The 17,827-nt window shown below is 32.3% G+C and overlaps 1 protein-coding gene across 1 annotated transcript in view; it reads right to left on the minus strand.

The window, feature by feature from the left end:
• Window positions 1-10,145: 10,145 nt before the first annotated feature.
• The window catches only part of LOC127709845 (uncharacterized), a 178,076-nt gene continuing 170,394 nt past the window's right edge, over window positions 10,146-17,827 (minus strand). Inside the window, exon 7 of the mRNA XM_052215515.1 lies at window positions 10,146-10,282. Coding sequence (XP_052071475.1) covers window positions 10,232-10,282 — 51 coding nt within the window. The 3' untranslated portion in view covers window positions 10,146-10,231. The remainder of the gene's footprint in view (window positions 10,283-17,827) is intronic.

Genomic DNA, 17,827 nt, shown 5'->3' on the forward strand with positions numbered 1-17,827 from the left:
TTAAACAAACATGTACGCAATACAGTCATTCTATACACCAAATATAGTTCTTACAGTTTCTGGTAAACAGACGTCACCAAATTATTTTAACTTCAGCATAAAAAAAGCATGAACATGAGGTCATTGTAAGATGAACCCTGTCGGACTGACATGTACACAGTACAATATTTCGATACACCAAAATATAGTTAACATATTCTTATAGTATATGAAAAACAGACCTAGTTACGAAAATGTCACGCTGATCTTTGAACCACGAAAATGAGGCCGAGGTCGGATAAACTTGCCAGACAGACAAGTATACCATACAATATTTCTATACACCAATGACATATTGCTTATAGTACCTGGGATGCAGATCTGATTTTAAAAACTGTACATTGACCTATGAACCACGAAAATGAGGTCATGGTCGGACATGACCTGCCAGACGGACGTGTACACCTTACACTCGTTCTTTACGCTCCATATTGTTGTCCTATTCTTAAAAAATCTGAGAAACTTGATTAAACAGGAAAACATAACACTGACCAATGAAACCTGACAAATAGACATGTATACCTTACAATCATTCCAAACACCAAATATAGTTGACTGTTTCCTTATAGTATCTGAAAAACAGACCTAACCACAAAACTTAACCTTTAACAATTAACCACGAAAACTAACCGTGTCTGATTGACATGTAGAACTTGCATGGGGCCATTTTCAAATTCACATGACAAATAAAGCTATACAGCTTTTTGAGCAATCGCTTGACCATGAAATGGAGCTAATGACAATCAACATATAACAGACAGACATTTGTATTCAAGGTATGAAGTATCCAGGTGTTTTATGCTCGGAAATATAAAACTTTGTGTAAATTTTTTACGCCTTTGCTGCTGTCACCACAGTATTGGCATGTCTATGTCTCGCATGCTTGCTAAGATCATATGGACCATTGCTGTTTTAGACTTGCTGTTTTGTTTGATTGGTATTCCATTTAATGTTTTTTTTTACTATTACAACTTCAAACGATTATGGTGTTGTCAAGTCATTGCAGGAATTTGGATAGTAGAATAATTACAAGTATTTTTTAAGAGGTTTTTTAATGAAAATTTTCAGGTATTTTGATATCCTTGGTATTCAAATTTGGCGTTTGGGCGTCTTGGTAAACATGGGGAAGGTAAATATAAGATGCAGTCCGGTAACTCCGCCCACATAAGCCTTTGATCGTATATATTTCTGCTTAATTATATAAAAATTGCATCAAATTTGATTTGAATCTATATCCTGAAAACTCAATTTTACGTTTATTATCTCATTTCCGCAAACATATCTGAAATGATTTTGAAAATCAACCAAACAAATGGGTCACCTGTGATTTTTAACGGAAGTGTGTTTGTCCGGTAAGTCCGCCTTTTCGTAGTAAACATGTATGGAGGGCCAGTTTATTACATATTAACGAACAAAAAAGTAAGGAAATGATAATTTATTAAGAGACAACTAAGAAAGGAATTCCAGATGAACGAAATAAAAAAAATTCAAGTCAGTATTATTAAGAAATCGATGAAATAAAAAAAAACAAAAAATTAAAAAAAAAAAAACCCAAAAAACAAAATGTGATTATAGAAATAGACAAGATTGTTAATAGCATGGTTAATAGTCTTGTTATATAAAATGGCTATCGTTTAGCCTTCTGAAATGCAGTTAAGACACACATATTCATCATCCTTGTCGATGGGTTTAAAGTCAGTGCATTAGGTCTTGTGCACCCAACCGTTGCACCTTACACATTGATACCACTCCACAAATTTTATTGACAGTTTTAAATCAATCTGACATGAATGTTTTCTGCTACAAGCCATACAAAGCTCAGTATTCTCTTCTTCATGTTCTTCATCGTCGAGTTCCTGAGTGTGTTGTTTCTTTGGTTTAAGACCTTTTCCTTTTGTAGAATGGGTTTTATTGGTTTTCTTCTCCTTTTTTTCTGTGGTTGGTCCATCTGATTTACTTGTACTTGTTTTTACTGGTGGAATGAATTATCTTTTTGTTGTGTTTTTCTCAGGAACTTTATATTGTTTCGGTGCCATGTTCTCCTTTTTTTTTTGTTGTTTCAAGAAACTGTCTTCTGTTATTGCAGCTCCAAATGGTGGAAAGAATTTCTTTCTTGGTTTCTTATTTGCTGTTACTACCATGTTTTCTTTTGATTGTTTAAACTGTTCTGTTTTCTACTCGAACAGTTTTTTCACTGATCTGTTATTACGTCTGTCCTTTCTTGATACATTTTTTTTACTTGTTTCTATGGTGATAATAGATGGTGGTGCAGTATTGACTGTTGACTGGTCCAGTGGGAAAATACCAGTTTTCCTAAAGCCTGACATGATGGTTGGCACGGTATAAAGTGCACGTGAGCTCTTGTATGCTGTTGATATCATGTGTGGGAGCAATTCTCTGGTGATAACATTATTTGGATGGAGATGAAGATATAAGTGAAAGTCTGTGTCCAGACAACGCTTGAATGAGGCAAACACAGATACGTCCAATGGTTGAAGACAGTGATGACTTGAATGTGGAGGAAGTACAAATAAAAAACGTCTTTAGCTGCTTGGATAATGTCACAGGTTACGTGTGTAGTATGACCATCATTGTATGCCTCTTTTAGTTGTTCCATTTACACCTGAAATATAAATGAATGTATAAATATTTTGTATTAAACAAGGATAAGTACAGTGTATAGTGGTTTTAATATAACCCACAATTTTATTTCAGAGTCAATATATTTTCTTTTTTCTTTTACTTTTAAATCGAGAAAAAACATCAAGATAAAGGAACTTTTAGAAAAAAAAGCCATTTTATTTTTGTTATTTTGGCTTTCCATAGTTTTTTTAAAATGCATTGTCTCCCTTTGTTTTAGACTTGACGTCAGCAAATGTTTTATGCGGCAGAAAGTTCTTTGAATGCTTATTTTTGGAACAGAAATTGAAAGAAATTGATGAAAACATGGTATCAAGAAATTGTTAGATAAATGTTATTTATTGTAACACAGTGATGACTGCTGTACCCATATTTTGACTATTTTATTTATAATGTCTGTTTTGTTCACGCATCGTTGTAAATATAACGAAATTTGATAAGACTGTCGTACAAGTGAGAGGTTTAGCGCTATAAAACCAGGTTCAATCCACCATTTTCTACATTTGAAAATGCCTGTACCAAGTCAGGAATATGACAGTTGTTGTCCATTCGTTTGATGTGTTTTGTCATTTGATTTTGCCATGTGATTAGGGACTTTCCGATTGAATTTTCCTCGGAGTTCAGTATTTTTGTGATTTTACTTTTTATTGTTTAATCTGACGCTTGGAAACATGTTGAACTGATTTACACAACTCATGAATTTTAATGAAGGCAAAGGCCGTGAAATGTAAACATTTCAACATGTGTTTGGGAGTTGGGCGTAAATTGAGTTTTGTAAGCAATTATAACATAATCTTTAACTTTAGGAATTGTTTTATATATTACCTTATTATTTTTGTGATCACACTTCCTGCTTGGTACTTTGGACAAATTCTTGGCAGCAAGGATTCTTCTAAAGTTGAAATGATATAGCAGACAAAATTTTTACGGAAGTGACGTACACGGAAGTAAAGGGTCGGAGATACCGGACGGGCGGACTTACCGGACACGACTGTAGAAAAGCGCTCTGAAGCACATAATTTATAAAGTACTTGCTATCTTTTTACCAGCACTGTCTTGCATGGTACCATTGCTGGTTGACTGTAAGTGGCAGTGGGTATCATCAGCTAAGTAGTCATTGATTCGGTATTGACATGAGTTTAAATATACTTAAGTTCTCCATTTAACCTGACCTCAACACAAAATTTAATGCTGACCACTTAAATGTTAAAAGAGGTCAAGTTCCCCATAGCCGATTCTTCATAAGAAAATAACTTAAATGTGAAATCTTAACGTTGATCTGAAATGTGAATCGTCCAATAAGAGATTTAAAATAACTGTCAGTCTCGGAGTCCGAGTACGAGTATGACAATAAATCATACAGGTAAGCTATAGGGTGATCTCAAAATAATGTGTTGGCTAACTAATCTACCGTGCTCAATCGTTGAGTAGTGATAGGAAAAACCATTTATCAAATCAATTGATGTTTTTTCCGTTTTACTGAAGAGAAGAAAAGGGCCTTTTCGTTTAAGCTCGCTAACAGATCTGTTCAGAATTTCAAAACTTTCACAACAACCATTTTTTGCTCCTTTTATTTGCTCCTTTTTATCGTTTACAAAAAAATCTTTTCAAGTTAAATGGTCCTTTCGTACCTAACGATATATTAAAAGAAAATTTGATTATACTATTATTCATTTTTTTTTAATGTTTTTTTAATTTGATTGTTTTTGGTCGGGTAGATGTCTGTTTGCTTCCACAGTGTATAGCCTTTAGGATAGAATAAACTTTTTCAATTGAATGATTGCCAGTTGTATCAAATCTTTTTGGGTGAGGAATTTTTGGGTTTTTTTGCTCCTGTTTGTATTGCTTTGGATGAAAAAACAAAATTCGTAAGTTATGTGAATCACTTTGAATTTCCAACCAGTATGCATTGCACTAATCAATCGTCTAAGTATTCCAAAATGTACAAAAATAAGTATGACAGAGAACCATACAACGCTTCTTTTTTTCAAATAGACATTGATATTTCAGCCCTTCAATTCGCAGTAGCCTTTTTGAATTTTTTATTGATCAATCAATGTATAAAGTGTCATATGTTAACATTCCTTCAAACAATTTCAGACGGAAAAAAGTTAAACTGAGCAGCAAATAATACAAAAGAAATAGAAAGGGCAGAAAGAATCAAAACAACGGGACGGAATAGTGTGTGGGAGGAACATGGAAAGTACATGTAGGTGGATGTGGTTATATAAGAAAAATACTACATTTAACAGACAAAGAAAATGTGTTTTAATTTTTGGAACTGACATTCAATTTTCTGTATGATTGTTTGACTTTTCGCAATTCGTCCTACCAGAAAACAAAAACCATTTAATACAAATACACGATGTACAATACAAAACTCGTGTTGTGAAGGAACAAAGGGATAAGACTAAAAGCACATCATTTATATGTTAAGATATTTCTTTGTTTTTTTTCATTTTTGATAAATATACATTGTAATGAATTAATCAGATTATTTTGTTTTCATAATTTAATATGCACGACATTACTGAAACAAAACAGTCTAATCACTTTCAGATGAATCTAAATCAACTTCGAGGTTTAAACCAATCTGGGAACCTGTTTTGTAATAAGTTTTTCATATCTTTCATTGTAACTGCGAACCAACTGCATTAAATGTACCTTTGTTTTCTTTTTTTTTTTGAGGTTTTCTTTTTATTGTAGCGTCAATTTTTGCAGGATCATCATTGCTGTTATCTGCAGGAGCATCATAAAAATTAGCTGCAGCTCTGTTTGTACCAACTGTTTATTTCTGCAGCTTTCTCTGTAGAATCGTCTGCATTGAAATCACAATTGTCAGGCCCATTATACATTTTTTTGAAGTTAAGGTTTCTCTACTGCTCTTACAGGAGAAGGTGGTTCCTAATCGTTGTCAATAGAAAGAGATTGGATTATTTCATCACCCATACACGAGACAGCCGATAACTAGAAAGCCGTGACACATTTGAGAGAAAGTCTAGAAAACTTAACAGACTCATACTGGAGTACTGAGTCTCTGTTGATCAAATTATTGGCAAATTTTCATGCAATAAAGTGATGGCAACTCTTTGGAGGCATCCTCATCACTCATCACAAATTTAAAGCCATAGTTGAAATTTTTGGTAATTTTTTTCAATCGCCAAAAAAATCTTTACCATTAACACTATAATGGTTTAACTACAATGTTTTCAATATTTTCATTATTTAAATATCGGCCCCGTCATTTAATCTGTCTTATTCGGACTTGGATCTAAGTCATACAATTATTGTAAATCTCTATTAAGGTCACTCCTATCTGAAAGACATGAACTTTTTACACATATCCTATTGACCAATTAAAGTTGACTTTGTTGTGAAAGTAAAAGAAAAACTAAAGCGCATAAACTCAACATTTTGATGACTGAACCGTAAAGGTTAGTCGAACCCTGGCAAAATGCACCAATAATACACTCAGAAACTGACCCAAGTGCGAAACATTAATCATTAGACCGTAAATAGTCAATCAGGATATTCCTGTCGGATATAGTGCGGTGACAAACAGGCACAAAGTCGTCTAATAATTGAGATCAATCTCCCAGCATAACACACAGCTAGAACTTATTTTATATTAAACATACATATGTCTACTTTAATCCCCCCTCCCCCCCCCCCCCTTAGTCTAAGAAATTCGTATGGTCACAATTTCCTAAAAAATCATTTTCTTCAAGAGAATTTATTTCATGGGATGAACATAATTATTGTTAGTTTCGGTTTTTATTGGTATATAACCTTTAAAATTATACAATTTCAAGTTGTTTAAAAATATCGCTTTTTTTTCGTAAAAATATAGATATAAACTTTATTTGCTTGTTCCTATATGTATAAATTTGTAGGTATAGAAAATTATAAAGATATTGATGATAAAAATCAAAATTATAAAACTTCAAGTTTAAATCGATCACTCCTCTCACGGTCATTAATTTTTAGTTAGCACTCAAGTAATATTTCAATTTACTAATTTACTATATTTATGCTATTATATATGTTTTCCAGTTTAATGTTGTTATAAATGAACAAATATGCATTTTTATGTTTATTATTTAGTAATTTCGCCTTTTTGTGTGAAGAAAATGTCTTTTATTTTAAAGCAAAATTTACGACGGACATTTCCGCATTGATTCGTCTAGCCCATTGAACATTTTTGCTATCAAGCTTCATTGTTTTCAAGGGCGACCTGTTTGACAGGTTAAACTCTCTATCAAGATCATCGAATACGAAAAAGTTAACCTTTACACCAGATCTATAGAGGTACTCTATTGTCTCCAAGTAATCGAACGGGTTTTCCCCCAGGTTGATTTTTTTTGTCTGGCAACGAAAATAAGCAATCATTACCTCAGATTCTTTAGAATTTTATTACATATTACAACATAAAAAACCCTTATGCACTATAAGACTTTAGATTATTTACTTTATTTGTATTTCTACCTATCTCAAATTGTAGAACGTATCTGTGCAAAGTGTCATTGACTGTATCGACATAACCCATGAGCGGGGGAGGGGGGGGGGGGGGCACATATGATTCTGCACATTATCCATGTCGATAGACAGTTTGGATATTTTCATTATACAGATAGAACTGGTGGAGAGTGTTCTTTTTTGGCATTCATAGCACATCTCCTTATTTTCATATTAAAAATTTCTTTACATTGACGTTTTAATTCTTTGTTTTTAATTTTCTTTATCCCTGCAAAATTCAGATGATCTGTGGTATTAAACAGCAACTATTACTTTTACCAAGTACACAAGACGTTACGAACTTGAACATAAGCTTTGTACTTATTTGAAACTCTATTAAATTAATGTATGTCTCTAGCACATGCAATTGCATGATATGACTTCTCACAGAAAATGTAACATGACGGCTTTCAAAGTTCTTAAACAGATGACAGATTGCCATACAGTGATATGGATGAATATCTTCAATTTGCATGAAAGATAATCGCAATGTTGTATGATCAAAAAGGTAAACTAAACAGCGTTTTCAGTTGTCCTAAATATACGGTGAAAAAAAACTTTCTCCTTACTAAAACACGTCCTTGGCAAATCCACTCCCTTGTGAGTTCACATTAGACTCAATTAACCTCAAGTATATCCACCCAAAATAGTTGATTCACATCTATGTAAACCATCTCCGAGATCTCTGCTAAAATTGGACAGATTGAAGTTATTATTACTAGAGGTTCCAATGTCTTGTATTTCTTACAAGTACTTCATCAAGTACACGCTTTGCTTTGCTTGAAAGTGAAGCGTAGACAACTTATCTGCATTTTAATCAGAGTAAAAATGTCTGTAATGAGTACAAAATTATAAGTTAGTTACTTAAGAATAGAGACAAATCATGTAGGGTTCGTGTTGTTCAGTCTTAGTTTTCTATGTTGTGTTTTGCGTACTGGTGTTTGTCTTGTGGTCGTTTTTTGTATTTTGCAATAGCAATTTCAGTTTGGTATCTTTAGTCTTTCTTGTGTCTGTTATTATACCGTTTCCTACGAAATCTTATATAAGACAGTGTTTCTCATCCAATATTCTATTAAAATATCGTAAATAGAACTGAAAAGTCACATATTTAAACTCAGAAAAGTTTCGACATCTTTCAGCAAGGAAAACATGCATGATTCAGTCAAAATGGATTTTTTTCTTCGATGGTTTGCTGATTTTGAATACGTTCAGTTCTCTCACAAATACTGGCCATTTCAATTCGTCGATACTTAGACTTCATAAACATGTTAGAAGTGATGTTTCTCTCTTTTCCCCATGAGTGCAAGTATCAAACCAACATTTTTGGCAACCTTGGCTTGTTTGCCATAGTAAAGCGCATGTTCTGAAAAAAATGGTTTTCAAATAAGAGGTTGTTTTATTTCTCTGTTTCAAGTTTGTGGTCAGATGTTGGTAGCGGGACTATTTAGTTTTCCGTCCAATTGCATGTTTTACTGTTACTATATATGATCTAAAAAGGCAAAGTTGTAGGTTTGTGCACACGTAACCCCTCCACCCTAAACCACCATCACCACCAACACAACACACACATACATACACATGATGTGTCTGTACTAGGTCAGACTTTTGACCCCATGTTTATCACTTTTTTTCAATGTTTTAATGTATTATTGAAATACTCAAAAGGGTTCGTTTGCTTTGAGCAGAATCCGTCATGCGCAGACTTTTGTTCATGCTATATAAGAGAAATATGTAATAACATGAAAACCCGTCTTGTGATAAATGACGGAAATGACAATAATGGAGTACAGACTTGAGAACCTTTGAAAATCTGTAGTACGCTGCAAAAAGAAAGGAATAGGGCTCCTATAAAATCAATATAAGTAAATATGACTACCTAAAAGACATTTTATTCATTTAACTACCCATTTGGAAACAGTTTTATGGATAAAGCCAAACAAATTCCTGTAGTAAACAAATATGACACAATCAGTATAATGTCATATTAAACCTTACTGCTTTTGAACTGATACATCGTATACAATAGTGGCTGAAAAATAACTTTGTAGTTTTGTCTTTCAGGACTAATGATATTTTACGTAAAATTGACATTATTTGTAAGGTCATGGTCATTGAAATACAAACAATAAACTCTATTTTAAGATGATCTTCAATACCTTAATCATTTTGTGTATGATAAGGCCATTCTGGAAGTTCATTAGACATCAAACTATTAGACATCGAGAATTATATTCCGCGGAATCCTATGTCTCGCCTGCGATTGCTGCTGTCAGTGTTAAAAAGTGTAAAGTGTAATACAGAATAAAAAAAAAACCTTTTCCTTAGATGCTATTTCAGGGTCTTGAGCTTCTGTCCAAGTTTCATAACAATCCATGAAGGTTAACAAATTTATCAAACAAGTTTAATCCCAGACTGTCTGTAAATGTTAACTGTAAAAAAAATCCATCAATCAGAAAATACTGAAAATGAAAAAAAAATATATTTTCAAAAATTTGCTTCAGACATTATCTCTTAATCATAAAAAAGCTTCTGCCAAAATATCATAAAATTCTATGAAGGTTTGACAAAGTAATTGATATATGCCAAACTTTAACCCCAGACTTTTATCCCACTGCCTGAAGTCTTGATTGCTTCAATAATAACTTTGAAAGTTTGGTAGATATATAAAAATTACAATAACATGGTCTTGCCTAAAATATTTAATGTTTTAATCTTAAAGCATTTTGTTAACTCAGCTTGAATAGACAAAATTCACATATTGTAAAAATGAAATTCTGAAAAGTATGTAGGTGAATTATTCTGTATTTACTGACTAATTTCTAAATTCACCTTTTGATATTTGATATGCTGTTATTTATGGTCTTTTCCTTTAATTCTCATCATTAAGTTCTCCAATAGAATCATGAGAGTCATGAGAGGTATAACGTATAATCTGTAATGAGTTTGATTAATCTTATATTTTGATACAATTTATCTTCTTAGTTCGATTCATTATAGTCCTGAAGAAACAAATGACTGGAACTGCTACCTGGCACATTTACTTTTCCTTTTTAATTTTCCCAAGACGTTTCACTGTGACAATTTTTATCTGTAAACATAAAAATAGTGTTTAAGTAAAAAACTAATAGTAATTTGAAAAAAATTGTGATGCTTATATTAAGATGTTGGTTTCGCCATTACTGAAATGTACTAAAGGAGTTAAAGTTTACGAAAGGCAAATATCCTAAATATTCTTATGAAGAAATATAGAAAAATGCAAAATCAACAGTCATTGCAAGAAAAATAAAAGGACATACTTCAAATGTTCCCTTCATTTACGTAGATATGTAATCTGTTCAAAGGCAATAACTCTAATATATTTATTGAGGGTTCTTTTTCATAAATATCCTACATGAAGTTGTTAACAATGCAGTTTCAAACATAATAATATGTGGGAACTTTCTTATTTTGTTTACAAATACCTATAATGGTTTACTTTTATAAATTTTGACTTGGATGGAGAGTTGTCTCATTGGCACTCGCACCACATCTTCTTATATCTATTTGAAATTGAAAGAGAGAGTTGCATTGTCTGATATTAAAAGGTATCTTATTCCATAATTTCACTGTTGCAGGGAAGAATTATTCAGAATATGAGCGCGTTTTTGTACTGATATCTAAGATATTTTGATTTTGCCTTGTATTATTGTTATATAAATGTTTACTTCCTACTAAACCTGGTATAATTTGTTAACAAAGATAAATAGGTGTTTTGTCATACGTGTTTTATAATTTTGTGACAGAGAATTAATCTATATATGACTTTCCCTTCGTACCGATAACTTTTCCCATTGAGATTCAACATGCAATTTACAAATTCATTAATGTTAACAAATTTGTTATCACCTATAGAATTAATGCTATATGAATATAAAATTATTGTATTTGTGAATATATATCAATTGACTTTATTGCTAGAATCTCAAAGTACACACATGAAGCTGTGCATCATGCTCTGAAAAAGTAAACAAAAACCAAGACTTTTGGAAGTAGTCCAGGTGTAATATTAATAAGGGGAAATTAGACCAACATCTTAACTGTCCCTCATCCAATATATACCGTGAAACACCTCTGCCTATAGTATTTGATTTACTTGTATTGTTTATACTGATGTCTGAAATATGTGCCACTGGGACATTATACAAACATCAATCAATCATGTTAATGTGTGTAAATGTTTTGTTATGTGATTTAATTTGATTTATATGCCTACACAGGATAAAAAGTATTCCTTTTTATACCCCTGCAGTCTGCACTTAGCCACAAGTCCGATGCCCCAGACTAGTAAGTATTTTCAAAATTTTGTTTTGACACATAAGAAAAATATAGGAATATTGATCTTTCAGACTAGTAGTTGGAAAAGATTTAGGTGCAGACTGCCCCTGTCGTAGGCGAAGGGGGCATTAAGTGTTACCCTTGACCATCCGTCAGTCTTTCAGTCCGTCCGTATTTCCATCCATCCCATTTCTGTTTCCACATTCTAACTTTAGTTTGCCTCATGCAAACTCTATGAAACTCTTTACACAATAATAAGAACCAAAACTTGCAGATAGAGTTCGAATTTGGGCAGTTTGTCACTTACCGTTATATAGTTATGCCCCTTTATAACTGGGAAAATTGCAAATTTATTCATTTCCGCACTCTTACTTAAATTTTGCTCATCCAAATTTTATGAAACTCGTACACAATGCTTAGAACCATAATTCTCACAGAGGGAGTTCGAATTTGGGCAGTGAGTCACTTACCGTTAAAGAGTTATGCCCCTTTATTATTTGAAAATTGCAAATTTATTTGTTTCTGCACTCTTTCTAAGGTTCTCTCATTCAAATTGTATGAAACTCAATACACAATGCTAAGAACAGCAACACGCACTCGCAGACACTGACAGAGTTTGAATTTGGGCAGTGAGTCATTTACCGTTCTGGAGTTATGCCCCTTTTTAACTTGGAAAATTGCAAAGCTTGAGCGGGGGTATTCGTGTCCTCAGACACATTCTTCTAAGTTCTTTTATTTGTAAAGACAATGTATCCATTTTAAAATGTGAAATCCAGAAAAAAAACACAGGTCTTTCTACATGTTCTAAACGTTTTTTCCTTTGTATTTTGTTTATTCATTCAGTGCAATGAACTTTTTTTTCTTCTATGTAAAATGTATTGTAATCTCTTAACTTTGTAGAAAAGAAATTAGTATTTGTACAAGTAAGACATTACATGTATTAATTATAAGATTTAAGGTTCATCATACCCACCACTAATCTCTTATTTATTGTGCCATCGATCTTTTCATAAAATATCTTACGACTAAAATTGATCATAAGTTACATGTATACTGTAATGTTCATGACATACGACTGCTTTTTCTTGTAAGATTTTTTTTGAGAAATTTATCGTTGGGCCCCTGAAAATATTTAAGTCCACCTTATTATACATGTATGGTCTTTATTTTGGCTTTCACATGAACACAGACTGTGTCTGTCATTGTATGTGAAAATAATTACTGTAGTTATGAAATTGATTTCTTTTTATCCTATAGGTCAGTTAGCAAATATGACCTCCCCTAAGTCAGGAAGGTACATGTATGTTGAAAAAATCCACAAATGTGGAAGAAAATGGCAGGGAGAGATGCCTGGTAAATGTTGCAAATATACTTCAGCAATGGTAAGTATATTAAGGTATGCACAATTTCTACTGTATTGAAAATTTATGTACTTTGCAAGACAACATGCTTTCAATACATAATATATGATGTAACTTTATTACTATATATTGAGGTAACTTTGCTGTCACAAATAGTAAGGAGAATTTATTAGAAAAGATATACTGCAATAGAGAAACAAAGGATATGGGGTATCCATCCATGACACAAAATCAGTACATGTACAGCAAAAACACATTAAAAGCAAAGGAACATCACTTTTTGTTCATCTAAAAGTCACAGTGAGGCATTCAACACGGAGCAAAAAAAAAGAAACCCTCCTAACTGCAAGATTAAGGTGGCCCCTAGCACCGGCTTGAGTGGAAATCTTTGAAAAAATAATTTGATAGACTTATAAGATGTAGCACTACCAAATCGGGCACGGTCGAAAAGAACATCCTGGAAAGTAGTACATATTTAAAACAAAACAGTTCCTATGCATACGTGTAAATATCAAATGAAAGGTAGAGGACTGGTGATCCTTGTAGGACACATTTTGACTGATAATTTTGAATAATACAAAAATGTATGAAGGAATTCTAAAATTGAGGAAGTTTATAATTGCCTGTATATATACAGACATGACAGACATTGACAAATACAACGCCTACCCATGTAAAAATGAGCAAAGAGCATGGCATGAAAGAGAATGTCTTAATTTACAAATAAGTCAACATGGCAGATATCATCAGTTGACTCCTTACAGACTTTGAATGAAGATTTGTACCAATTTTTATGTTTTTGCTTGAAACTACAGGAAATTTTCTTGAACATTGCATTGTATGGTAATTTAAAGAAAAATACAGATTCCTTAGAGCCTATAGTTTAACATGTTTAACATGCTTCCTTTTCGATGTGAGCCAAGGCTCTGTGTTGAAGGCCGTACTTTGTCCTATAATTGTTTACCTTTTACACATTATGACTTGGATGGAGAGTTGTCTCATTGGCACTCATACCACGTCTTCTTATTCATAATTAATGTATTTTCTGTTTAGGCTTTTATTTTCACCCTTTGTGAGTCCACTGATTGAGGTTAAAATGTTGTTTGAGATCTCTGAAAATCTATTTTAACTTTGCATTGGCTGCAAAATGTTTTTGTGTTATCTGCCTTAATTGTTGCTCTCTTGTATCTTGGTCTGAAGCACAAAATGATATTCAATTTTTAATTAACAGCTTCTAAGTAAAACAGAAAAAACCCTAACTGTTGAGACAAGACACTTCTGTCAACATTAACCAAGATTTATGGAAGAGAAACATTAGTAGACCTCTCAAATTGTAAGATTATTATTGACAAATTATATTAAGTATAGGCTATAGCTCAAATACATCCTGTACATACATGCACAAGTAACAAAAAGTTTGAAAAAAACGATAATAGTTAAAACGGTCTTCTCTTAGTAATAAGATGAAAAATTAAAAAAAATAGTTTGTGCTAAGGTCAGTTAAGGGGAACCACCAATGGTAAGTTAATGATATATAGTATGCAGTCATACTACATGTATAGCATTGGCACACCTCATTTCCAAAACTCAAACAAATAAAAGTTTAAAAAGTTAAATCATTGGGAACTATCCATAAGAAGAGAAGATAATGAAAATCTGTTGTGAAGCTATGCAAACTATGTATGATCCATTTTTTGATTTGTCACTAGTTTATCCTGTTGCTATAGAAAACATCCTAGGGAGAAAGTGACAGTTTAACTATCAAACCTACTACAGGGTAGACAATTTAGACACATCTCTATTGGGCAGATGTTGTATCTTTAATAAAGCTAAATGGAAAAAGGTAAAAAAAAAAAAAATAGGGATGGGATTAAATAAGAGTAGGTCAATTGACAGTGAAGTTGAACACATGCATTTTTAGCTCACATTGCCTGAAGGGCAATATGTGAGCTTATACCACAACTTTCCGCTTGTCCACTTGTCTTCCGTAAACTTTTCTTAAAAACAATTTTCTCTGAAAGTGCTTAATAGATTGAAACCAAAGTTTGTCACCTTCAATTTTTGTCTTGCTTTGGCAAAGTAAACAATGCGAGACTAAGGCGTGCTGTTTTTTGGCGTCATCGCTGGTGGTGGTGTCATTAATGTATTAGTTTGATCAGTTTAAGATAAACCACTAATGTTAAGTCAATGATATTTGGTATGCAGTTGTATAAGCATTTGCAAGTCTCATTTCCATGGAGATTATATGGCTCGGTCCTATCATCATGGTTCATTGACTTTAAAACTTTTGCATGGTTTACAAGTTTAAGTTTGTGTTTAGGTTAGTTTAAAGGGAACCACTAATGATAAGTTGATGGTATTTGGTATGCAGTTTTTAAGCATTGGCATTTCTCATTTCCATGGAGATTATGTGGCCCTACACCTTCAGTCATTGTTCACTGACTTTGAATGTTTCGCATAGTATAAATGTAAAATGTTTGAATATTGCCATTTAAATTTTAATTTTAACATTTGCATTTTACTATCAAAATCTCAAAAAAAAACAGATGTACAATGTATCTCTGTGTCAACTGTTTATTTGTCTTGTTTTCAGAATTTGGAACTTCTTAAATATTTGAATTTTTAGTATAGCCTAAGAGCATTTTCCATTGTTTAAGAAACATTCTGTACAACCTGTCCATTTGAGTATTTGATCTATTTTTCTGTAATTTACTAATGAATCATTATGGAACATTGCGTGGAAGTAGTTCGATCTTTTGCATTCAACATTTAAGTACCATCTGAGAAAGATTTTAAAGCTTGAAAAACTTTGTCTTATCTTCATGGCATTTTACAAAATTTGGATAGAAGTTCATGTTTAGCCCTGAACAAAATAACATTTTTTTATATAAAATCTTATGAAATTAAGCAAATTTAATTTAAAACACAAAATTATGAAAAAGGACATTTTGATTTAACCAAATATTAGTGAATCTAGTGTTTTATTTAGAAATTGTTTAAAAGGATGGGGCACGACCATGTATAAACCCTGTACGGAAAAACACTGTCATTGAGAGTGAATCAGAACTATCTTGTACAAAAAAATGTACCTTAATAATACAAAATGACCTTTGATAATGAATTAATTCAAAAAGTGAGGTTTCATCATTTTATTTTATTTATGTTACAGGAGTCTCTGGAAAGCCAAGCAAAACCAAAGGATAATTTCATATCATGGACTTCTGTTGTTATGTATATATATACTATTATTAAAAAGTTTTAAATTTTGTCCACGCTGTGCATAAAATAGGAAAAAAAAAAAATAATAAGGCTGAAAATGCACCAAATATTTATATTCCCACGCTGTGCATAAAATAGGAAAAAAACATAATAAGGCTGAAAATGCACCAAATATACTATGGAGAACATTTTTGAACAATTTGCTGTTGTAATAGACAAAATGTGAATATTCATATTGAATATAAATATTTGGTGTATTTTCAGCCTTATTATTTTTTTTCCCTATATATATATATATATATATATATATATATATATAGTCTAAATTGAAAACAACGTTCAAACCTATGATTGCGTTGGATAAAAACCGCAATTTTTATACGTGTGCATGCAAAACAAATTTCTTGGTAGAGGGGTCTAAATACAGCACAAACAACATTTTCCAAAAGACCAAAAAAGTGAAAAAGTATATTTTAACAAAACGCATTTGACTAACAGGTCGAACAACAAATGTTCTTAAACCCTGCTGACTGCCATTGGCGATTGCCAAATAAACGGATCACCGATGTAATAAATGGATCTTAATTTTAAATCTAATACTAAACAGAAAACAATAAACTTGCGGAAAAGATGATATACCGCAAACAAAAGGTGCAAAGGTTTTTGTACACCATATCCGGATTTCGACAATTAATGTCTCTTCAGTGATGTTAGGAATCGAAACGGTATTTGGACAGTCAGGATTCTACTTCGTCAAAATTATCTCCCCATTACGCCAGTTCATTTTTACAATCGTAAAAAACGGAAGCCATTGTAGGGATGACGCGCTTCCAATTTAGCTCTTGAAAACCGATAAATTTATCCACATAACACCATTACGATCCTTATATGCCAGGTGTATTTTAAAAGACAAATGTATCTACTAGCTAATGAGCATCAGTTAATGTACTTGTCTGCATTCAGTCAACTAAAAACTATTGTCGGATCGGTTGTCAGGTGGAATTTTCGGAAATTCATAAACATTTAAAAAAATTCTAATTAAATATTTCGTGGAAGGGCAGACTAAAAATTTTCAGAGGTTGAAGATTATAAACCCTAATTATCACACACAAAAAATGAAGTTTTTTCGAAGATATGCATTTTTAAGATCCAACTTAAAAGTCAGTCGTAAAGTACTTTTAGTAAAAATTTGCTATTCGAACACACCTACTCTATTTTTGTGATTCATTAGAAAGGTATTTCACTTGACCCATATATCTAATTGTTTAGTACTGTGAACTTTCGATGTTATAAAGTCAACTTGCAGCCTTGATATATAAAAATAATAGAATATGAAGCGAGATGATGTATCAAATACTCTTGCTTTATACGTTTTCAAGACAAAATATTTAACTCAAACACGCCCTAACATAAAATGGTGCACTCGATTTTATCTTTTCGGTGCAATTGTTACCCATTTTTTTGAATTTTTTCTTGAGTTACATAATGGAAGGGCAGAAACGAAAATTAAGGAACAAATAGATTGATATGTTCTCCGTCCGTGGTAAAAAAAAAAATAAAAATCGGAGGTTATGCATTTTTTAGATCCAACTGAATAGACACCCATGTCGTCGACTTGATATATAATTGTTCTGCCTAATTATGTAATAGATAAATTGAAAACTTATGCAAATTGTGTTTTCATGATAAAGTACTTCGTAATTTAGCCGAAAACTGTCATTTTATTTGTTTCTATTAAC

Source organism: Mytilus californianus, unplaced genomic scaffold (genome assembly GCF_021869535.1).
Source record: "Mytilus californianus isolate M0D057914Y unplaced genomic scaffold, xbMytCali1.0.p SCAF_7, whole genome shotgun sequence".
NCBI lineage: Eukaryota > Metazoa > Mollusca > Bivalvia > Mytilida > Mytilidae > Mytilus > Mytilus californianus.